Here is a 26265-nt window from a genome sequence, read left to right on the forward strand (position 1 = left end):
ATGCCAAGCATACACACTCGTCCTTGACAATGTTTGATCCCCGAACTGTGGAGTCAATCTCTGGCAAACTTCTGCCGCTGTAACCCCTTCACGAGCAAGAAATTTTATAATTATGCATTGCGCAGTGAAGGGGTGCACCTATTGCTCCGACATTGTGAGCGGTACCGATGAAATGCCGGAAAATATCTAACAGCACGCTTTCTCCACTCCCAGCGGTCCCACCTAAACATAGCAGAAGCGCGCGGCCAGTTCTACCAACTGTTGATGTTCAGGAACAAAAAATCTCATTTATATTTGATCCTCCTCGTATTTTATTACCTTGTTTTGTTTCTTCACAACTTTCTGTATTCAAATCCTTTATTTTTTTAAAAAATGATTTTTTCCTCTTTTTGTTATTGTTATGTTACATTACTATTGAAGTTATATAAAGGAGCCCCAGGTAATTTGGTCAATATGAAGGGTAATTTCATAAACTTTTTTTTTTTTTTTTTTCACTTTCCCTCACTCTCTTGGTTGTATCAACGCATTTCCTATGAAGATGGGGAATGAGATTCTACTTACATGATTCGACCATTGAGAATCCTGGGTTGGCTCATACGAATGATAATACGGGTCACTTTCTGGTGTATAAAATTCTCCTCCATATGGAGGTGGATGAGGTGGAAACCTGAAACAGAGATGGGAGATATGTACTACGAGAAATTATGGTGTACAGGTAAATGCATTTATTTGGAATGTCCAGTGCGGTAAAACAGTACTATGCTGTCATGACTTACCAAAGTCTCACACAACTTTAGGACTGAAGAAAAATCAGGGTGTCTATTGAAATTCCAAAATGAAATTTCATGACTTTTTCTTTACCAAACCATAAAATTTCGTAACATTCAAAAACTAATAGAAATACTTATATTCTTTCGCATTTACTTTTATCTGATCTCCATATTCACTGTATATAGTCTGTTTTGTTAGGCAACTAACCAACAGCAAACACTTACAAATCCACTAATCTTAAAATTACATATCTAAATACACATGATGTATACTCATGTCCAAAATGATTGTCGCATACCTATAACTGTCTTCTTGTAAGAATATAATTTGATAATGATTTTGCATGGTACTTTTAATACTGATACTATGTGTATAATCGGGAATTGTATATTTGTGGTAAATGTTATAGGAAAAGAATTATAAATATGAAAATTAGAACGAGTAAAACAAAATGTTGCTAAATGGACAAGAAAGTTTTATTTTCGTTTTATTGTTCTTATTTACTGCTCTTTTGACATGAAATCTGCTACATACATGTCTTTACCGATTATACACATACTAACATTATACGAAATACCAGGCGAATTCGTTATCAAATCATATTCCTACAACAACATATTTATAGACATGCGACAATAATTTTGGACATGAGTGTACATATATTGATAAATTCTTAGTAATTCTTTAAAAATGTACATTGACTGTAAACAGTTATACTGATGGATTCTTATCTCTCTTAATTTGGCTCATATTGTTTCACCATTTTTTGAGCTTTTTCGATCTCCTTCTGAAGTGCTTAAACTTCCTCTTCGTTCTGTTGTGGCAATCTCCTTTTCTTCTTATTCAACTGTTTAAGGTATTCTGCTTCCATCTTGATTTTGTTTTGTCTTTCGTGTTCCTTATTGAATTTTTCATACATGCGATAGAAGTGTGATTTGCTTGCGATTTGGTAGCGTCTAAAGCCGATCACAGATATTTTTGGCGGTAAATTTTGACGTTTTATAGAACAAACTTTTCCAGTCTCTACTTATATCTGTGCAGATAATAATAATAATAATAATAATAATAATAATAATAATAATAATAATAATAATAATAAAAATAATAATAATAATAAGCTAAATTTCGTAACTTTTCTTGACTTTCATGACCGTTTTCCGATTTCGTGACCGAATGGCACCCTGAAGATGTAAAAAAAATTAACCAATAATTTAACGATTTTTTTTAAAGTTCCATGGCCATCTGTAATATTTAAAGGATTTTCTAAATTGTTGTTTCGTGTGAGACTAAAATTTAGGAGCACAAATATTTAGTTGATTATTTTTCTGTTTTATCCTCTTTCCCCTCTCCCCCTAATCGACTGAAGTCTTGTTAACCTATTGAGAAATCCTAACAACACTGGGTACATACAATGAATTTAACATAACAATAAAAATATTATTATACCCGTATATTTATTCAGTAATATAATTTTAACAACTCTACTGTTCCCTTCACCCAACATGATTAAACGAAATCTTCAAGTTTTACGTCCCACGTTTATGCCGGCTAGACTAAAGTAGATGGTGATGATGAGAAATTAATGAAATGGTGGAATGATGAAGGTGGGAGGAAACGGGAGAACCCCGAGCAAACCGACGCACACGGGTTTGTCTCATACGTCATGATGTATATTGAAAAATCTTATACCAAGAACTCACATATCTCACTGGTCAGCATTATACAGAGATTATAATATCTTCACAAGAAAACAAGTATAATAACTGTCTAGAAATAACTAAAATATCTTAACCCTTAAGGATGTGAGCCTAGTTGATTTACTTTAGGACTTGAGCGGGGCCTTTTTTTTTTTTTTTTTTTGCCTATTAACTACTATGGTCCGAAATATCATTTTATTATATTATTAAGAGACTATATTAATTATTTCTGAATGCAGAGCTTCACAAATTAATTTTCCGGTCTGTTCGTATGAAAATATACACACTATATTTTATGGAATAAAAATAATTCCTTCTATACTGATTTACAAATGTCTTTCAAGAATGCAGTTGGACTGCGGTGGCTCAGTGGTAGAGCGTTTACCTCTGGTGCATGGGATCCTTCGTTCTATTCCAGCACGCGCCAAGTGAACTTTGTGGTGGACAAACACCATGTGCGTGGGATTTTTCTGGGTTCTCCCGTTTCCTCCCACTTTCTTCATTCCAGTGTTTCATTCATTTCTCATAATCACTTTCTTCTTTAGCCTAGATGGTATAACGGTGGGACGTAAAACTTAAAAGATTTCATTTCATTTTTTCTTCAAGAATCCAGTTGTTTGAATATTTTATATTACCACATTATAACAAAGAATATTGTTTCCTGTGAATATGCATTGTAACGTAAAAAAAAATATTCCCTGCAAATATTGTTTTGTAAATGACGGATTTATAAATATTGAGCATTTATTAATTCTAAATTTTTATATATGGTTACACATTGAGACATTGTATATGCTGTCTCCATTTTTTACATAACCTCCAAATATCTCTTGAACCTCGGTCATTAATTTTTTCCCACACTTCTTGTTGTATTGTTTTAGTAGATCACTAAAATCTACGGATATTTATAAGAAAATAGACGCACTTCGTGACTTTGTATTGTATTATATCTCCTGTCTTTCATAACAGCCTCAGACGGTTTTTAGAGAATTATAGTCCGTAGCTCATAGTAGCCCCAGGAGTAAGTATTAAGGGAAGTCTCCGTAGCCCATGGCGTCCTCGAGAGAAGATTTTGGTAGGTGAGCTATCAGCATTCGTTTGATAACTTCTTGGTTCTGTCCTCCTCTTGTATCTTCATGCTCTTGGAGGGAGCGCCTGTAGAGAGGTTGTCGGCTTTCTTCACAGTTCTCCGAATCATTTTCGTTTCTTCCTCTAGGTGTAGTCTCCTTCTGTCGTCTGCCAATGTTTATTTACAATTGTACAAACACATGTTTGTACTAAAAACATATGGTTTGAGTATGAGTGGGTATATGGATCCTTACAGTATAATTTATAGCTTCTATATCTGTACCGTTCTCATCCCAGATAGCCTCGGTGTTTCGTAAAGAAGATTTCATATTCAATATTCCAAAAAGTTTTGTTCTCTTCTGCGTCGATTGCTGTGGCATCGCACTCCTTGGTTCAAGCATGTCGTCTTATCAAGCTTATCTGAATATTTGTATCTTGTTATCTTGTCTATCCCACCCACCCCCTGTAAAGAACCAGCTACAGATCTATATAGCTGTTTCCGGATTTTACGCTATATGTTCTAGGCTAGATTCCGTTTTCTATCTTACATCTGGTGATTCTTTGTTCCAGATTATGTCGTATTTCCCTTTATAGACATGGTGTCGTAGTACAAGAGAAATGTTCTCTTCAAGACACTTTTCGAGGCAGAAGTGCCTTTCCCTTTCCATATTATGTCATATAGATCACTTCTACGCTCTGTATTGATTTAGAATCACCACTAATTTTTTACGAGATCATATGATAGAAATCAGGTTTCCCCTACACTTTTATTGTCTGAAGCTTCTATTATTAGTTCAGCTTCCACGTCTGAATGCGTATACCGGTATACAAACAATTCAAGAAATTGATAATAATAATAATAATAATAATAATAATAATAATAATAATAATAATAATAATAATAATAATAATAATAATAATAATAATAATAATGTTTCCCTCTGTTGACGATATCATTTCAAATACTTGTAACTGTTCAACTAAACATATTCAAAAATGAAACATATCAAGTCACTCGCCTGAAAATCAGTGAGTTCCAAGTGTCGCGTCAAAAAATAACCTGTCGTATAGTAGTAGCATGTTTGGCCCTGGCAAAAAAACATCCCGTTCGCGGCCAGAACGGTTGTCTAAAACAGGAACACAAAAAATTATGAATCACAATACAATGAACGAGATTCATTTCCAGTAAATACTCCGAGAATATAAAAAAAAGACAGTGTGGACATAAGATTTTCCGAAATTCATCCGTTCATAGGGATCATTTTCAGAATTTCTATCCCCAGAAAAGGAACGTGTAATGTACACCACAGTAACTTAGATTTCTGAATACGTTCTTGCCATAGGTTTTATTCAACGCATTTCGTGACAGATAAAACGAAGACGAGAGTTCTTGAAATTATATGAGTGGATAAATATACAGCCATAATAATATCAGTTTTCTTGTTAATAATGGTTTTTACTCATTACACATAATGAATGTTTATCTAAAAAATAATATAAACTACCTTAGCATAATAATACAATAAGGCAGTTTATAGTAACATAAATAAATAATATAAGTCATATAAATTAACGACAATTCATTTAAGTATTTACCCGCCAATTGAGGGAATCATTCCAGGTGGAGGCATGTCAAACGGTGGTACCCCAGGGGGAGGCGGAGGAACTGTCATATCAGGAAAGGGTTTCCTGCTGTATTCCCGTCTATCAGCAGTCATCACCTGAAATGCATATTTCTATGTATTATTTGTCATACACAACAATAATAAATTTATGTTATACAGTAAGAGGATGATATAAGAGATAACAGCAAAATAATAATATTAAAGAAGTGAATTTCTAGATCTGTTATTAGGCATTTCTTTCTGGAAACTCTCCTATACTCTTATACTTAATAAACAATCAATACATTGGAGACTTTCACAACACTGACCTCGAGAGCCGCGATGGCTCAGTGGTAGAGCGTTTAGCTCTGGTGCGATCCCCGTTCACGCCAAGTGAACTTCCTGGGGAACAAACACCCGTGTGCATAGGTTTTCTCGGGGTTCTCCCGTTTCTTTCCATTTTCTTCATTCCACCACCTCATTCATTTCTCATTATCACTGTCTCTCTTAGCCTACACGGCATAATCGTGGGACGTAAAACTTCAAAGATTTCATTTAATGAAACACTGATCTCAAATAGCAATAGCTACTTTCACTCTCAATTTTTCTCTTTGATAGAATGAACACAAACTCGCAGGTAGTTACACAGATGAAGTGTTCTGAGTTCCGATAAATAATGCTTCGTCAAATATAGTTTATTTTACAGGTGACAATCCTCTGATTTTTCTTATAAGCAGTTTCTTTTTTAACTGAAAAACAAACTACAATCGAGGAAAGAGAGGCAGATAATCAATGTATATATTTATTTATTGCGAATACAATTCTAATTGTAAAAATAGTCATAATGTAAAACTCAGAATTCTATAACGCCCGGACTTGAACACAATCTGTTATTTGCCTGATCAGTATGAACTAGATAAGGGTTCGTCTTCAGATCTAATCTAAGAATAATGACATTAGATCGAAGCTTTTCTTATCTTAGTAAACACAGAACATGTAACTTACAGAGTAAAAAGTAGCGAAGGCATTTGGAAAACATTGCAGCTTCTCTCGTATCAGAGTTGCGCATACTATGACTCATCTCCGACTTCAAAAAGTGTCCATATCCACTAATGGGAACTAGTGCTCTGAACATTTCCTTCTCTGTTGATAGACTTTTTTACCACTGGTATTTAAGCCCACCATTAAGGTGAGATGATTTTGAGTTTAACGTCCCGTTCAGCGGCGCGGCTATATGAGACGGGACCTGTTGATTAACGTGGAATTCAAACCACATAAATTCCCGCCGGGAATTGAACCTGGGTCTCCCACGCATGGGGGCGTGTACGTTAACCGCTTAGCCACGAAGGAGCTCTAGGCCCACCATTATTTCATATTTTATTCACATGTAAGTTTTCACTCTCAGCTCTCATAGTAAAAACTAGTTTCGATTGTACTTTTTTCAACTTTATTTTAATGTGTTCTTGCCTTATTGACTTTTTTCTCTTTACATCAGTTTTTCGCTCAACTTTATGTGACTCCTAACATATATTTCGAAGACTGAAAGCAATACGATGGACTGCTGGTTTGATCTCCACAGAACATTATACAATCAATTCACTTGAACATGAAACTTACCTGAATTACATTTTCCTTCGGAGGTGTTCCTTTCTCTGCGCTTCTGCGGGAGGCTAAAGCTGTTCCTCCTATGACGTCAATAGTGCCCGCCAACTTTCTACCAGGCGGCGGTCCAGCCTTCTTTGGTCCCGCAATCCCGGAATACTTCGAATTGTCATTGACTATGGCTACTGGTATATTGCCCTGTAGACAGAAAGAAAAATAAAAGTGACTAACCTTGTCATTTCTACAACTTATAGAGATGAATTACATTTATAAACTTTTAAGTTTTCGAGCTCCCGCACCCACATTAATATCGTAAGCCTTTACAGAAAACCACAGGAACGTTCTAGTATTCAGACGAACAAGTCTATCAAATTTACAATGCTATTTTACTTTCTATGATTGATCGACAAAGATATTCACAAAGCCTACCAATAATGTATGCGGTACACATAATCACCACCAAAAGTTACTACCGTTTTATGGAATCAATTGTGTAAATTTCATTAAATTAAGTTGTTAATTTACACATTTTACGCAGCATAAGATTGTGCATCCTAATTAAAATCTGTTCAATTAATTCCAGTCAAACACTTAGTTTCGATATTTTCTATTATTATTATTATTATTATTATTGTTAGAAAGAAATTTTAGGATTTTCAAATATAATCCTATTTTTAGTGACCTTCCGATATATAAACATTTGTCAAATGCCAACAACTATTTACATATTATTTATGTCTTTACTCCTGATTTTCCTTCTATTCAAAGAAAGTTTATAACTTACCACTTATAAACCCCGTCTTTCATTTGCATGTTTTAATTATACTGGTTCCTATTTAACTTATCTTATTGTCCATGCATGGTTGTATCTTTTATAATCTGACTGTAATTTCAGTTATGTTTTATTTAATATGTGTTATTATGTTACTTTAATATATGTTTTTATTTTAATATTATTATATGCATGTTTCTATTATTTTTGTACTATTTTTAGGAATTGTAATATTAACTACTACTACTACTATTGGGAATAGTAGCAGTAATAGTAATAGTGGTGGGTTGGAGTTAAAAATCCGGGAATTGGGTTAGATTCTCGGTGGAAGCATTTAACTCATTACGTTAGTTAGGATTCCATTTCAAACTGTAGGTCTACGTTTATACAGCCTCTTTATATAGGACGTGGACCTACAGTTCCACCACCGTAATGAGTTCAATGCTCCACTGAAGACCCTGTGTACCAAAGACCAGTGAGGAGAGCTACTACTAATAATAACATTCTTTTGTGTAACTGAATAATTAGTGAGCGTACATTTTGTAACATATTCGCAGTTTGATCCTAACAATGTGGAGGAGGCTCAGGCGGTCAGATCATGATGGAAGAAAGTACGTACACTTTCAAAGTTTTGACTGAAAATCCAATCGGAAAACGACCATCACAAAGACATAGGTAGAGATGGGAGGACAGTATTAAGGTGGATCTCGCAGAAATAGGAATACAAAGTAGAAACTGGATAAAGTTTGATAACGACAGAAGTCAATGGAGAACTTTTGTGAGCGCTATATTGAACCTCCAGGTTCCATAGGCCATAGAGATAGTTATTCGGAGGTTGATCTCCGGTGGAGGTACAATTTTTGGGTGCTAGCCTAGAATCATGATGCCATCACAGACCTATTTGAATAAGTAGCTAAGACGGATAGCGATGTCTAATCTTCAACATTTTACCGTGAAATCTAAAGTGAGAAAAACTACAGAGGAGATAATAATGTAGACATCAAATACTATAAAAAGAAAACCCGATGCCCGTTTCAACTGCAATTGTAAACTAGTTTTGTTCGGAAGTCTTTAATTTTATTCATCGTAAATATTGGCCTTGTGGAAATAACGGGAGAATCGAGGAAGTGCTCGAGTTGGGCATTTTTATTGTAATATTGCTTATAGACCGAGCATTATTTAAATTCCTTATAATGTAAAAGTACGTATAAGTTATAGTTTCTGAATTTTGCTGTCATACTTCCCAGAAATTGAGAGGGAAGGGAAGAAGTTAGAAAAACAACTCATCTTTAAAAAAAAAAAAAAAAAAAAAAAAAAAAAAAAAAAAAAAAAAAAAAAAAAAACCACTAACGTTCATAGATCTTAGTTCTAATCTAGTTATGTTGTCTGACCATAATTACCATCATTTTCTATTAATGCAGATTCAAAACATTCTCTAAAACCTATATAACTATCAACCACGAGGTGTACACCAAAAGTTTGTGCCATTTTGTTCTGAAATCCAATTTTTTTTCTTCCATTTCAGGAAAGCAACTGCAGCGTTGGAGATCTCCATCCTTCGTCTCTAAGCAGTGCAATTTTGTTTACTAGGTGGCGGCATCGAGTTACAGTGCGTGAACCAGAATGACATGTTTCTGATACCGCCCGGGAACGGAATTTTTCGGTTGAAGAACATCGGGTAATTGTGAAATTTCTCACCGCAGTTGGACGTTTTGCAGCCAATGTTCATCGCCAATTGGAACGTGTGTGCAGTGATAGTCTTGCAGAAAACACTGTTAGGAAGTGGGTGTGTGAATTCAAAGCGGGCCGAACGAGTGTGAAAGATGAACAGAGGTCTGGATGCTTAAAAACAGTATCAACATTGTTGAAAATTTCATTCATGGAAGATTGGTGTGCCACCATGCAGATTTGTGATACACTGAGGCTAATAATGGGAACACCAGAACGAATAATTGCAACGAACTGGGCCTAACAAAAGTTGCTTTCCGTAGGTTCCACGAATGCTTAATGACGATCAAAAATAGGAATGGAGTCGATCAAATGTTAAAAATTTGACATGCTTCAGAACAGACGAACACAATTTCTTGGAAAGTGTTGTGGCCATGGATGAATTTACATATTTCATTATTCAACTCAGGAGCAAAAAGGCAGTCGATGTAGTGGAAACACACAATTTACGCCCCTCCCCCTAAAAAATCGCCATGTGGCATTCAATGAGAACGTGCTGTACGCTATCTTCTGACATTACCAGGGAGTGATATTGTCCCATCCTGTCCCGAAAGGTCATACAATTACGGCCGAGTATATTCGTACATTTTTGGATACAGAATTTTTGCCAAAATTGACTGAGAAACGACTACAAATGACAAGCATTGACAACGCACCGCCATACTGTGGTAATGTTGTTACGTCATTCATGGCTGATCACGGAATTGAACTTCTCCCGCACCCAGCCTATTCTTCAGATTTAGTGATTTCTGGTTGTTTCCAAACTTCAAGGATTCTCTTCGTGGACGCCATCTTGCCAATAGATCATCCCTAGGAAGTGCTGTTTTCCAGTATCTGATACATAGCCCACAGATAACTATGCCACACGGAGCGATGGGAACTGTGTATCAATAAAGAGGAAGAGTTTATTGAGAAATCGATACAAGTTAGTTCCCTGTATTTCCATGTGTTTGGAAATTAGAACGAAACGGTACATACTTCTGGAGTGCACTGCGTACATGTTATTATCCACTACAAGAATGCATTAACAAGGTGTCTACTACAGACGTGCGCAACGTGGGTGCCTTGGCACCCCCATTAGACAAACTTTTTTATGTAAAATTATTACAAACTGAGAAGAGGTTACGTGTAAATTATTTCCCGTCTGCATGTGTTCCGTGCGTCGCCGACGCAGCGTCGGATGCAATGATGCTATCTTTTCTTAGGGGAAAGGGGGGCGAGGACATTCCATATGGTGTACTTTAGATCTGGCACCCACATTCCCAATGTCCTGCGCACGCTAGTGGTATCTACTGGAGTTGACTTCGATATTTCCAGTGTCCTGCTAGAAAAATTTCCACTATACTATGTGCTTCAAAAAAAGTGAGTATCATAAACGACTGTATGCTCTGATTAATTGTGATTATTAACAACCTGTAAAATATATTGAAAAAGCAACATTTTCTTCAATTGCAATAAAAAGAACACAGATTCTAGTGGGTTAAAATTACAAAAAAAAAAAAAAAAAAAAAAAAAAAAAGTTATCCCTTATAGCCAATTTCTTCTTCATCTAGTTCACCGTATTACACATATATTTAGATTTTTCTTTTAATTTCTCATTACATTTGTACATAATACAAAATTAAGTTGAAGACCAGTTCTTGTTCCTGATGAGTTTCTCACAGCTTGAACTATCCTTCTGGAAATATTTAAGTATAGAATACCTCAATGGCCAGAAACAGCATCCTACATAATTCGATGGGAAACCGAGCTTATCGTGCACGTTTTCGATATATTATAAACAGGTCATATACAATTAAACCAGTTAGCAAGTAGTCCTTCTCAGTCAGTACAGAGGAATATCCACTAGCTTTGAATTCCTTAAACTATTTTTAAACACAAAGGTTTTTTCTTATCTAATATATAATTTACTTGTTATCTACGTTTTACCCTTATACTTTCTTTTATTCCATAGTAGGTGGTAGCAACTCTAATTTTAGCAGTGAAGGTTTCTTACCTATATATCAAGTTTAATCAAAGTGGACTAGCCCATATACGGTATACGCCAAAATATACAGTACTGAAACTCGCGCATCTCGAACACATGGTTACGTTTCTGGACGGGGCACAGCTCCAGCTTCAGGTGTTCGCAGTATTGAAAAGGAAGTTGTGTTGTGCAGTTGTTGTTGGAAATGGGTCCCTTGACGGAGGAAAAAGTATTCATAGTTAAGCATTATTTCCGTTCATACAGAAGTGATCGTGAAGGTGGAGCGAGTTTGAAAAAGGTGGCAGAACAATTCCGAAAGGAGTTTAATAAGATGGCACCGACTAACACAGTTATGCTGTCTATTGTTACGAAATTTCGCCGTTCTGATAGTGTACTGTGTCAACGGAAGAGGAGATCTGGTCGACCAGTAACTGTTTCAGCAAATAAGAATCACGCACGTGTTCTTCGGTAGGTGCTGCATTCACCCCGTCGAAGTCTACGACGAACGGCCTTGAAACTGAACGTCAGCAGTACGTACGTTCGCCGATTGTTTAAGGACAAAGGTGGATCTCCGTACCGGATACAGATTGGACAACGCTTGACAGAGCCAGATATGTGAGCCAGGATGGTATATTGTGGAACATTTTAGGCCATGGTGTACGAGGATCCAGATTTCGTAAAGAATGTGTGGTTCTCCGACGAAAGTCACATTCACTTGAACAGTTACATCAATTGCCAGACAACTCGCTTCCCTAGTTTTGAGCAGCCGGATGTTATCGTTCAGAAACCGCTCCATAGTGCACGTGGGAAGATATGGTGTACCATCTCAGCACAAAGTTTATTAGGCCCCTATTTCCTTAAAGATAAGGAAGGAAATGCTCTTACCGTCACTCAAGAACGCTACAGGGGTTTAGTGATCGAGCCATTTCTTCAGGATTTGAGAAGGTTCTGTCGTGCAAGGAACATTCAGATGAATAGACTGTGGTATCAACAGGACGGGGCGACCAGCCATACTGCTCGAGAATCAATAGCCATGCTACAGGAAAACTTTCCAGGACGAATCATTTCACGTGGTACTGACTTCCCATACCCGCCCCATTCCCCCGATCTTACACCACCTGATGCCTACTTGTAGGAAATGTTAAAGGAGAGTGTGTTCAACTGTGAAGATCCACCAAGAATTGTGTCTGCATTACATGAGCAATTCCATCTCCTTTTACACAAGTCTGCAGCAACTTTTGTTTCAGGATATGTTTGAGAATCTGCGTGAACGATATAAACACTTACATTACGCATACCGTGGTAAATCAACACGCTACTTGTGTTTGTATGTATGTATGTTAATTTCTTTTGAGGAGAAATAAAAATCATACATGACGATAATTTAATTTTGTCCATTTTTTCATTTCAGTACTGTATATTTTGGCGCATACTACTTAATGGTCCTTGTAACATAACTATTAAAAACAGAGAAACCAACCTGGCCTAATTTGACTGTAGTTCCCGCTGGTCCAGTGGCAGTCCCTCCGATCTGTCCAAGGCCAACACCTGACTCATGAATCCTCATTCTTTTCTGCCGTTCGCAATACGCTCGCCATGTCTCTTCATTGAAGCCGTAATTAAAATAATCTAAAAGTACACAAGAGAACAAACATCAAATGTATAATCTTACGGAGAAACTATAATATATAATACAAAAGCAGAAACACATTCTCTTCAATCCATTACAAGAGGGTGTTTAGTAGCAGTGAGGAGGCAATCTAGCGGCAATCAATTTACAAAACCTTCTACAAATACATAATCTTAATTATTAAAAACTGCAAAAGCACACATATTATCATTATCAAAGGAATTCTGCCAACTTTGGTAATTCATTTGCTGCAATGAGAAGCGTCCATGCACTACGGTATCCAGTTAACCTTTTCGTTTTTCACGTACAACTTTTCTCTTTTGATACCGTCCATCAACTGTAGCCTCTTTTTTACCCCTCCTTTTTTCTCCGATACGCCCTTACGGTGCAGTTCCTTTTCAGCTAATATCTCAAGCAGTTTCTCTTCTTTTCCCCATTACTTCTAAAACTGTCCTTTTCTCTTCCACTATTTCTAACACTTTCTCACTTGTTTTCCGTTCGACTTAATTCTCTTTCTTCTCCATACCCACATTTAAAAGGTTTCTAATCTTTTTGCGTAATCTTCATGTTCTGCCCTATATAGTACCTATTATCTAACGAAGTATTTGTGTACAATATTTCTTTACTAAAGAAAATATAACATAGATGTGGAGCTAGTGTAGGGTTCACACTCAAATCCTAATACTGCTTTACCCGGATTTCCAGACAGTTTCCTAAGTTGCAAATATTATCATTTATGGTTAGGTTTAAAACTAAAATTAATATTTCTGCTTCCATTATTCCATATCGCCATAGCCGACCAACGCTCTTTATTTTTAAAAATATATAAGCTTACCCTTCTGGTGTAAATACTTATGATTCGAACTTCCTGTATTTCTAATACAATAAAACAAAAGTACCAAACAATAACTATACACCAACAATATCTTTAATATCTCGCTATTTTAAATCCAATCATAAATATAATCATACTTTGGCCTATTTCTTTGATTATCTACAATAAACCTATTTTTTCTTTCTTTCTTCTGTACAATCTGAAGTTTTAATTTAATTGGTTCTTCTTTAGAAGCTGGAAATTTTATCACCTTTTGGCACTCCTCACTGCTCTTTGCTTTTAAAGATAATTTCTTTTTTCAGTCCTTTTCTCATTTTCTTCATTTTGAATCTGCCTTCATTATTTGAGATGTTCTTCAAATTCTCTATATGCAGCTCTTAAGCAACTTTCGGAATTCTTTCGCGAAACTTGTTTGATTTCTCTACTGTCCTCTGAGCAACTAGATTGTGTTCATGTAAATTTTCTACAAGTGAGTTACTATTTATACAAAAACACTCTCTAGACTGCAGTCTTCCAATGTGAAAACATCAAGCTTAATTTTATACTCTGTCACAACTACCAATAAGGGTTTTTCGATTGAGTTAGAGAAGAATAAAAATCACCAAGGCTTGGAAATAGACAAGCATCTTCTAAAGATGTTTCGAAGTTAAATTCTAAGACGGGGTGACCTTCATTAAAAAACATACTGCATTGTGTTTTTGCCTTCTTAGCAACAACTGGAAACTGAATCACTTACTTGTAGTACAACTGTGAAGTACGACTACACAATAGTAATTATATTAAATGTAGAAGCCTACTTTCCGTTGCATATTCAATTTTCATTGTAAATATTGATTGTGCAGAAACAAACTAATACCCCTTACTCTTCTGTGAAATATTGCAGATTTCCCTTGATTTCGGAATATTTTAAGCACTTCTCTGACTCATTTTCATTTCCATGACTTTAAACATCAATGTAAATTCTCTAATGTGTGACTAACTTCTGAATATAAGTGTTATGTCCTACGATTAGGCAGGAGTTGTTGAGTGGAGTTGATTTTGAGTTTGACGTCCCTTTCAGCAGCTAGGTTATATGAGACGGGACCTACTGATTAACGTGGAATTCGAACCACATGAGCTCCTGCCGGGAATCGAACCCGAGTCTCCCACGTCAAAGGCGCGTACACTAACTATTTAGCCAAGAAGGAGCTCAAAATTAGGCGCGACAAGGACATATGTGAATAGAAGAAAATGAAACACCATATTTAGTAACGTCTTGCGGTTACAACCTTAAGGAGATGGAAATTTTGGAAGAATGGTTGAATACAGACGGAGATTATACAAGAACTACTATAATAAAAATAGGGCAGGAAACGACAGTATCCCGAGAAAACTCATGAACACAATTTAAGTAATTTAAGCTTGAATTACGATGTAGCTTTGCTATCTCCCGATTATAGAACCTAAGCAATAGCACTCGAATCTGAGGGGCTTGAATTGCAGAAATACCTGGTTTTCCAGACAACATGTTCATAACGATTATATACAGGGTGTCTCAAAAGTCCCCTGACATAGGGTAACTCTGTTGTAAGAGGGAAAACCGTTTCCAAATATGATGTTTTCAGTCTAAAGAAAAGGTTTTTTTTTTTTTTTTTTTTTTTTTTAATCAGACGAGCTATTTAAGCTGTACACTCTTTACATTCACAATGTTAAATGAAAATGAAACGTTGCCATAATAGAGGGACTGGGGTAGAGTAGGGCGGGGCAGAAGGTGGATAAGTTTTGTACGAGTATGGTGAATGGGGGCATATTTGCAATGGATGCTTGCCACCGACACGTTAGTGTAAAAGACAGTAACTTCATTCATTTATGTTGTGGATCCAGGTAAATGGCAATGTTTCATTTTCATTTAACATTAGACACATAAAAAAAAAATAAAAAAATCCTTCACTTTAGATTGAACACATCATATCTGGAGACGATTTTCCCTCTTACAGTTTGTTGTAACTCTGATAATAACAGAGTTATCGCATGTCAGGGGACTTCTGAGACACGCGCTATATATATAGAGGATATATTAAACACTGACAAACAGTGCTTTCTTCTTTGTTTAGTTCCGAGCTTGAAGCAGTTATCCGGACCATTCGCACTGCGGATGAGGGCTCTAGCAATACAATGACACACATATCTTCCTTCCTTCTCAATTGACTCGTATTAAGAAACGTCTGCTATTGATAACACAAAGTTTCAATTTAAAATACGATACGGAACAGTCTCAATGCTCTATCTTTTAAAATATCAAAAGCAAAATAAAGCAAATTAGTAATGATTCTTTTAACCATCTTGTTAAGGCTTCTGACTTTTTTCTTTTCATAACTTTTTATAACTTTTTGCAACTTTTATAACTATAACTTTTTTTCTTTTTATAACTTTTATAAATTCGAAAAATAAAAGTTATGCTATTGCCTTCAATGTGACTTACTCCTGAAATTACTTCGCAACTTTAAAGTTGTTTAAGTTTTCATATTTACCTGTAATATCAGCACCAGGTTTTCTCCATGGTTTATCTTCCAGTGAATCCAAGTTAAATTCGTGAGCCTGAACGCCATTTATTGTACCAACAGCTTCAAATTCCTCGATGGAAAATTTTCCAGGCTGCTACACATTTAATAAATAAATAAAAAAAACAGATTTTAAACGACAATGCCAAATTTTGAGTATATTAACTACAAAGGTATATCAAACTGTTCCAAGACTGAAACATTGATCCTCCTAAGACAATCAAATTTTAAGCACATACTTGTTCATGATAGCCCCTTCTTCTTCCACGAGCCTTGACTATCGACCAGCAACGTAATTTCCGTTGCAGCATTGTGCGAGTGAATAGAGGACTGGAATCGTAGACCGTACTGCTTGACGGACTTTTTAGAGACTTACTAGTGAGGGAGGATATCTATGTGAGAATCCTAGTTTCAGTAATACAAAGACACAGAAGTTCATTAGCATAGCTTTTGGCAACTTTAACGAGATGATAGACACAGTAGCCTCAGTGTTCATTCGTCGACATTACGCCAATGAACTTTAACGGTGTGATTGGATGCTTCGTTCATGTGCATCCACATCTTAAGATCTTTGAAATTCAATTGTGGGATGTGAATAGTGTGTGCAAAGTGCCATGATTTCCGTCAGGAAGTAGATGCTTTTTTCCTTGCCTTTGGTATGGACACGATGGATTGAGGTTGTCCCGGCCGCAGAAATCTTCCAACATGAAGCCCTTGAAAAAGTCCTCTCGACATCCACGGACAAACTCGAAGCTGCCCTTGCCATAGCTAGAGAGGGTAAAAGTGAACTTGGATTTATTGGTGTCGTCAAGGTAGGCTCAAACTCTGTCGAGAATGACAATCCATTGTCATTCGCCACCTTTAAGATGATGTTCATATATATATATATCTTGCGTTCAGCATTCTTCTGAACATAACTGGTTGCTAACCTGTGACCCTTTAATTTCTGATCTTTCTTTATGTCCAAATCTTGCTTTATGACACAACTAACATTACGTGTTATGACAAAATGGCTTGGGTGGAAGTTTTCCTGTGGACATCTGTACGGATGTTCACACAATAGGTAGTTTCCTAGCAGGAAATGGTCGTCGTGTGTGCATTTTACTCCTCGTCTGAAGCTGACAACGGGTAACCTTTATCACTGTGCTTTGCATCGCAAAGTGCACATCACGAATGATATCTTCCCAGAATGGTGTCACTTTAGCCGATCTATCTGCAGCTCAAATCAACCACTTCCACAAAGCACTATACTTTTTTTAATACGGTATTCAACAGCCACTGCGCTAGCTTGTCACACGATATGTCTAACAAACTTTCGAAATCTAAGGTGAATCAATTCTCTGTGGTTTCATAGAATACCGCCAGATGGAGCAAATGAATATGTGCAATGCAGTTGGGAGCAATAAGCATCAACACTAAGTCATGTAGAAACTTCTGTAAACATTGGAAATTGCACAATACGCTTCACATTTGCCCTTTTAGCATGGAAGTAAAATTGGAGTAGAGCTTTTGACTAAAAGAACATGTGTATGGAAATGAGGAAATGAGTAACGCAAGAAGTTTCTAGCAGCAAAAGTAGGCCATAAGTCAGACAACGAGCAACAAGAGTGTTTCTAAGTTCACTGCTGCAATCGTGCCTATCATACGGAATAGTATTAGTAGTTCTCTTCTTATGACCTGAACATGCACTGCATCGCATAGTATTTTCTGGCAAAAGGACCACCATGTTGCAGTCTGTGAAATGTTTCATCAGCGTGCCCTGGACGCCTCAATCTTCATGTCAGGGTCATTATTACGGACAAAAGTTACGTCTACGGGAATGATTCAAAGACAAAATATCTTCGCAGTGGAAAATTTGGAGAAAACGATATGTGAATTATAGTGCGCGGGCAACTCATTATTCTATAACACTGCACTTTTCACTATGATATTGTAATGCGAGTTTCTTGACCGAAACAACATTATCATATCCACAATCACTCAATTGCTCAGATCTCTCTACGATTTCTTCCTCATACCGAAGCTACAGCTAAATGTCGCCAGTTTGACAGCGTGGACGAGATTTAGTGATAATTACGGAAGCTCCTTAATATGCTTCGAGAATAGGACCTCTCATTCGCGTTCCAGGAGTGGTACGATCAGTGGGATCAACACCTCACAATCAAATATGCACTAGCCTCGTTTAGGAACTTTTTGATAACCCTTGTGCATACACAACATGTTTTGACTTTAAATTATATCACATACTCGTTTTAACTTTGACAAAAATCTTTGCTGAAAACTATCTACTCAGTTGTACGGGAAGATTTGAAATTATTGGAGGAAAACATTACAGAAAACGAAAAGTACACTTTTTAAAAAAAAAAAAGTCATACAATACGCTTTGGATAAATAATACTGTTTAACCAATCAATAATATGTACACTCATGTCCAAAATGATTGTTGCATATCTATAACTGTCTTGTAAAATATAATTTGATAATGATTCTGCAGGGTACTTTTATTACTGATACTTTGTGTATAATCGGGAATTGTATATTTGTGGTAAATTTCATAGGAAAAGAATTATAAATACGAAAATTACAATGAGTAAAAGAAAATGGTGCTAAATGGACAAGAAAATTCTATTTTCGTTTTATTGTTCTTATTTACTGCTCTTTTGACATGAAATTTGCCACATACATGTCTTTGCCGATTATACACATACTAACATTATAAGAAATACCGGACGAATTCGTTATCAAATGATATTCCTACAACAACATATTTATAGACATGCGACAATAATTTTGGACATGAGTATACCTGAAAAGGGTGATCTTACCATGTTTCTGAGTCATAAAGGTTTTATTTAATCATGATGCCGAGAGAAAATGTTAACTCACTGGTTTACTCTTATCTCCAGATATTGCTGACGTCAGGGGCCCTCGCTTAAGGTTCAATGTGGTGTAGGTGGGGCTTGTTTTGATGTCGCCAATAACTACTTGGACATCATCATCACTGTCATCATCGTCGTCTTCATCTTCATCCTGACGTTCTTCGCCTTCCTCTATGGAAAACAGAAAAAAAGAAAAATTGTAAACGTTTATCAGTGAAGAAATCAGTTACTCTCACAATAACATTTATTTAATGTAAGTAACTGAAGCTTTTTTAAAACTATTTTAAACAACGCCAGTGTGGATCTACCTTGCTTTGCGTCTTCAAACATTTTTCTGAACGGCTTCAGTCACGTATTCTCTGACTTATCTTAACAGATGAAATCACTCACATGGATATAGCCTAGAATTACTTACATACATACATACATACACACACACACATATATATATATATATATATATATATATATATATATATATATATATATATATATATATGAACAACTGGCCTCTTCATAAATTGTCGTTTATGTAGAAAAAGAATTGTTCCAAAGATTCCTTGGTGAGAGACGGTAAATTTTTATTAATCTATACCAGCGTTTCCCAACCTTTTTCAACTTGCGGCACACTAGCGGGCGTAACTTGAATTCTCGCGGCGCACTCATAGATATTATTTGCAAATATAAAATACCATGGTAATTTTTTTTCTGTGATTACTTATCTTCTCACAGACATGAAAGCTCGATCACTGGTTTTTCTCCATGCTAATTCATTATGCTTATTTTTTATTCTAATTTTAAAATAGAAAACAATTGCAATGAAATATAAGACTCAGATTTTTAAAAATACGCTTTCTTTCTCGAAAACTGTATCCAACCTTTCACTAAGAACGAAGATCACTAAATAACGAACGAACAAACAAATGTCTTGCACTTTTAACTTTGCTATTTTAACCAAAACCGGTGCATATTATTGCCATCACACAGCTTGCGATGCGTCGAAGTCAAAACACACATGTTGAACAAAGTGTTGTTCTGTCATTCACGTGCGAATGAGTGTTCTACGAACGTTCACTTGACGCGTACCGTACAAGTGCTTCCATTTTCTCGGTGTTAGTATGACTCTCAATTGAAGCGCAACATAGTAGCTAACCGTGGAAATGTGTACGAGCCGAAATCCTGCTGCTAATAGATGTAGAATAATATATTAAATTACAGTAATTTTTTCCATGGTAGAAATTCATAGTAATGTGAAATACAAAAATATACATTTTTTCTATGTCTTGCAATTTGGTTGCTATAGAATTAATAATTTTGTTTCGATTTCCCCGCGGTACACCAGCGGTCCATTCGCGGCACACCAGTTGGGAAACGCTGATCTATACACACGAATTAAGTGAGTCTCACTTGGTGTTACTTGCTATTTTTTTTAAAGTTAGTTTTAGACATGACATATAGCATCTATGTGGAATTAAAGCAAAAGTTAGAATTCTGCATAACTGATAGTATACCAAACATCAACTCATCCGGATTGATACCAGGAGATAAAAATTACATTAAAAATGCGCAGTACATACAAGATGGAAAGTAACTGCATCGAAAAACTTCGAAAGGTGATTAAAAAAAAAAAAAAATCGAGCAGGAGTCGTACGAAATATTGCTTCACATCATCTTGCAAGTGGAAAATGCCCAACGAATACAGCTATTAACATCGGGTCAAACGAATGTAAAAGAAATCATACCTAACGAAAACGACGACGTGAACTGGGCAAAGATATTTCCCATAAACAAACGGGGATTCACCACATCAGATATGGTAAGCGCAGTGAAAATTGAAAAATACGTACGTAAATTATGCACTCTTGATTACAACGCGACAACGCTACCAGAAAGACAAGACTATACATTTTCTTTGCCTCGTTCAAGAATGCATGCAGTCTGATCTCCAGCCTTATGCTCGGACATTCTTGGTCCCAGAATCGTCCAGATAAAAGCCAAATTTGGAAGAAATGGTACCCACAATTTCTATAAGTCATCTGTGGTCTGCGGACAGTCCACATGGAATGATCCAGGGCCGTCACAAGCAACAGTTTAATATCAATATGTGGGTAGGGTTTCTGGGTGACCGTCTCACTGGACTCTCTGTTCTTCCACCACGACTCACCGAGCCTATCTGATGCGTAAAACACTTCCTTCACTTCTTTAGTAGTTTCTTTGGCATTACGATACCGCTTATGGATCATGCACAATACTGACCCAACTCTTTCTGTCTTCCCATGCAAGGATATTTGAACAAGCAGTTCTCTCGCAAGTGGGTAGGGAGTAGTGGTTCAGTGTCATATCCTGTCTGTTCGCTGGATTAATACCCTCTGGATTTTTTCTTATGCAAGTAGCTCAAAATGTTGTTTATGCCATTCCTGTGTCAGATGTCAATATGTTGGAACAAGGAGCACAAGCCGCCTGTTGACGCTTTGAAGGAACAGCCTGGAACGTTTGAACGTGTATGCCGGTCCTTGCGACCTGTCAAAGCCTCCTGGGAGATTGGTGAACGTCATTTTGAACATCAGCTGTAATTTCCTTACAGATATGAATGTTACATGACCTCTGAAACTTTTACTGCATTTCTTAGTGCTAATTATTTACCATGTACGTATTGTTTTTTCAGTGTAACTTCCTTGTAAATACAATCCATATTTTGCTGTACTCTTTTTCTTTTATTTGCTTATAGCCATACCTTACGAGCTGCTGTTACATAGTCGCTAGGGCATGTACGATTCTGAACAAAATGCCTGATCATACCAACTACATTCTTTGACGAGGTAAATGAAATGTGTAGTCTTACTTCAGTATGTGTGCCTTCCTGGTAACACAGGGGGTAGCGATGTAATTAAGAGCACAAGAGTAGTGTGCCATAGTGTTTAAGATTTTCCTTTAAACCACAGATGTAGTCCCAATGAATATAACGTGCATAAAGTAGACTTCGAACAACTCAACACTGCCCCCTTTCCACCATTTTTTTCTGTTTCGGACATCGCTATCGGTTACAAGAGTAGAGACTACTCTCTTGCGGCACCGTCGATCCAATAAGTCATCCTTTTCGTGGTGGCTTATCCTTTGAATTGTTCCCGACGCTGCACGTTCCCATTCTTCACAGCGTACATATGCCAAACGCAACAACGTATTTTACGTATTATTTTTTTTTTTCCAATTTTTACTGTCCCCACTATATCTGATTTGTGAATCCCTTTCTTTCTGTGGGGAGTCCTCTTGCGCAGTACGCGCTGCTCCATTCTATTCGCGCAACCGCCCTCGTTCGGGAGATATTGCATTGTGGAAGAAGGCGTGACTCGCACAGCTCCTTTCCCCTACCACTCTGTATATTGAAATGCGAACTGTAAGTATTGTTTCGTAAAAATAAGTGTATAATCTTCTTTGAAAGTACTATGTACGTATCAAGTAAATGTGCACAAATGAATGTATATATCAAACAACAACAAATACTTTTAAATGTATGTAAATATGCACTAATGTAGGGCCGCGGTGGCTCAGCGGTAGAGCGTTCACCTCTGATGAATGGGGTCCCTGGTCCGATCCCAGTTCGCGCCAAATGAACTTTGCGGTGGATAAACACCGTGGGTGTGGGTTTTCTCGGTGTTCTCCCGTTTCTTTTGTAGGGTGTAAAACTGAAAGATTTCATTTCATTTCATTTACGTACTAGTGTACTGTATTTTCTAAGTCGTTTGTAGTAAATGTAATAATCTTTTCAACGTGCATTAAGCTAACATTTTTACAAAAACATTTTTTAAAAAGAAATTTTATTTCACAACCTTCTTTTTTGAAGACTGTCCCAATCATCTTATGTGCAGAACTTACTGGTCTCCATAACTGAGAGGTTCACTGTACCCACTTCCTGTAAGCAAATCGGAGAAAAGATTCATACGTCTGCTATCGCGCAGTACATTTTTACTTCAGGGCTCATAGTGATCTGGTCTCTTGTAAATAGTTGAAAAGTGCGCAAAAGCACACGAAAAAGTGACCAAAATCTCATCATGCCCCTTTTTTTTATTGCTAATTTCTCCATCACCTCTCCCTTTGTTTGTTGTTTTGTTTCATTTTTTCTTCTTTACTTCTTTTTGAGTTTCCTCCTTACTTAGGTTTTCTAAGTATGCTTAGTAGTTACGGTAAGCAGACTTACAAGATTAAGAAGCTTCTGAGTAAGTGGGAGCAGTTCTGGCCTATTTCCGAATTTCTTCATCCCAGACATTGTATTTAACTTAGTACTGAGAGTTCTCAAAGCCATGAAATATTCAAATTCATCACCTACTCTTAAAAAGAACATACAAGAAACATAACACAAGACGGGCATGATGAACCACACAAACACACACACACAATGTTGAGCGGAGCGTTAACTATTACGAGAGAAAACTAAAAGACTATTATGATAGAAGGAAGAATAGACACAGAAAGATTCTCAACCACACCTTGAGAGCTTGAGCATCCACAAACCATCTACTGTACTTTATAAAGAAAGCTGAAGTGAGAATAAAGCTGTTTCACATGTGGCAGCAAGTACTGAAGCTTTCAGAAGAGTAATGAGTAACAAGTTTCTGCCTTTTTCCATTTATTTTTATATTTTTCTTAGAAAACTGAAAACGCAAAACATAAATCACACGAAAAAGTCACTTTACCTCCCCAAAAAGTAACTTTTAGTGACAAATTTGAAATAATAATAATAATAATAATAATAATAATAATAATAACTTTTAGTGACCAACTTGAAAAAAAGTAACTTAGTTAAAAAAAAGTGACTCTCTATGAGCCCTGTTATTTAAACACGAAACACAATACTTACTCGGCTGCTCTTGTTCTTGTTGTTCTTCCTCTCCACTCAACTGGCCTTCCTCTTTATCTGGGCCTGGCGCCTGTGGGTATAACAACAACACACAATCAAAATCAAGTCCAATAAAGTATATTCCTATTGAAACTCCAATCTACATTACAGCTACACATGATGGGCCATTTGTCTTGAAGCGCCTCTATAACTTTTAAGACGTGTATGATTCTTGAAAGTAATGACCCCAATCCCACTACCTGGCAAATAGTATTGCAAACATTCTGAACTGTTTATCATTAATGCACTGATATTTAAGCTATAGAACTTGTTTCACCTTCGTATCTCTTCTCGTTCCAGAGTAATGGAGCAATCCATGGGATCCAGTGATGACGCCTAGTTGAAACAGCGAGCTATCATTGAATTTCTGGCTGCGGTTTACGGGGATGCCTGTGTTGACGTCAGCACTGTGAGGAGGCGGACAAAGACTCTGAAAGATTAAAATCCACCTGCATCAAATCTCCATCATCAGAACCGAAGTGGACGGCCCGCAACGGGCTCTAATGAGAATCATCATCAGGTGGACGAGTTGATTGCGACTGTGGGCCATATTGCAACGCACTCGCAAAGATAAACAGGCAATTTTGCACCACGTCCGTACACAAACAGCACCTGAGGTTAACGGACATTCTGCCTCATCCTGCCTATAGTCCAGATCTTGCGTCACGAGACTTTTGGCTCTTCCCCAACCTTGAGGATCACCTTATGGGCTAACACTACAGTTGTGACGCGGAGGTTGAAGCCGCATTTCGGCAATGGTGCCGCCAGCAACCACCACAATTCTTCACGGATGGCATTGACACAAGTTTGTTGCCCGTAATGGGGACATTTTGAAAAATTATGCCACCATTTGTAGCTGACATTGCAAACTTTCCATTGATACCTGTATCAGTGCTATCAAACACAATAAAGATTCACCTTGGAGGCATTACTTTCTGAATCACTCTCGTATATATGGATAGGGGAAAGTTAAAGTAAAATCGCCCAAACCGTTCTCAGGCGGTTTCAAAGGAAGCGGAACACCACAGAAGAAAACCACATGTTTCTTTGTTATATGCATGTGTGCGTTTTACTTTTCAAGTTTTATCATGTGCGCAGACTCCGAGGGTGCTGCGGGGCTCCAGCACCTACAAGTTTTTTTAGTCTGACAAGAAAATAAAGTAAATATTTTTCACTTACCATTATCAAAAAATAATAAGTAATTAAAATATTGAGATGGAAGTTAAAATTTCTAACCTCTAAAACGTAATTGTTTGTTTCAAATATATTTGTGCAAAGGCAACCAAGCAACATACCCTCCCCTTCCTTGCCTGTCTCTGGCCTAGCCAAAGGCAGTTCCAATAATAATAATAATAAAAAAATGGAACCATATTGTGAATAGAATCGAGCACAGACCTTTATGACAGTATTCACAAACGATTTTAACTAAAAGGAAATCAATAAAAAAATATCGAGAGTCCTCTCAAAACATATAACACGTCTTGCAATTGATATGCACCCAGATAAAATTTTGGAAAGTCGGCGCCGTTGAGTTCTATTATATCTAGTTTTTTTAAAAAAAATACGAGGGCCGTTCATAAAGTAAAGAACGATTGCGCATCGCACGCGGCGCCGATCCCCCACTACTGCGATCACGTGCACGGCATTAAGCTCCTTTCTTCACCTCAGTGTGAGCTGAGTTCCAATGCTGTGCGGTCACGCTATTTGTTTTTGCAACGATTCAAAATGGCGGTGGTGAAAATCTCGCCAAATGTGAAGTACGGAGTGTCATTCGTTTTCTGACAGCGCAAAAGTTTAAGCTAATTGAAATTTCTAGGCAAAACAAGAATGTTTATGGTGATAGTGTAATGAACGAGTCATCAGCGAGAAAATGGTGCATTACATTTAATCAAGGAACAATCAGCGTGCATGATGAAGATCAGAGTGGGAGGCCATCACTTGTTACGGAAAAACTGAAGGAAAAAGTCATAGAACAAAATTTAGGAAAAACGACGTTTCACTTTGACCACGTTACACGAAACTTTAAGAATTTTCGAGTGGAAAAAAAGTTCGCAAATGGTGAGAAACTCAAGCAAGCAGTGACGTCCTGGCTCAAATCTTTGGCGGCAGATGAGTATAACATCGACATTGAAAATCTGGTCCTACGTTATAACAAATGTCTTGCAACTATGGCTATTATATAGAAAAGTAGAGTAAGGTCCTGTAGCTTTGTAAATAAAATTTTGTGCTTATATCTTTTGTCTTTATTTAACCATGCTAAAACGTTCTTTACTTTCTGG

At 36.8% G+C, this 26265-nt stretch overlaps 1 protein-coding gene across 4 annotated transcripts in view; it reads right to left on the bottom strand.

The window, feature by feature from the left end:
• Fip1 (Factor interacting with poly(A) polymerase 1) overlaps nucleotides 1–26265 on the bottom strand; it is a 56930-nt gene that overhangs the window by 23091 nt on the left and 7574 nt on the right. For 3 of the 4 annotated variants that reach the window (XM_081770022.1, XM_081770021.1, XM_081770024.1), the window contains exons 2-8: nucleotides 23948–24017; nucleotides 19100–19263; nucleotides 16184–16310; nucleotides 12689–12837; nucleotides 6758–6940; nucleotides 5133–5257; nucleotides 562–667 (exon numbers count right to left, since the gene is read on the bottom strand). In XM_081770022.1, coding sequence (XP_081626148.1) covers nucleotides 562–667; nucleotides 5133–5257; nucleotides 6758–6940; nucleotides 12689–12837; nucleotides 16184–16310; nucleotides 19100–19263; nucleotides 23948–24017 — 924 coding nt within the window. The remainder of the gene's footprint in view (nucleotides 1–561; nucleotides 668–5132; nucleotides 5258–6757; nucleotides 6941–12688; nucleotides 12838–16183; nucleotides 16311–19099; nucleotides 19264–23947; nucleotides 24018–26265) is intronic. The other variant, XM_081770023.1, reaches the window with a different exon arrangement.

Source organism: Thermobia domestica, chromosome 8 (genome assembly GCF_964235325.1).
Source record: "Thermobia domestica chromosome 8, izTheDome1.hap1.1, whole genome shotgun sequence".
NCBI lineage: Eukaryota > Metazoa > Arthropoda > Insecta > Zygentoma > Lepismatidae > Thermobia > Thermobia domestica.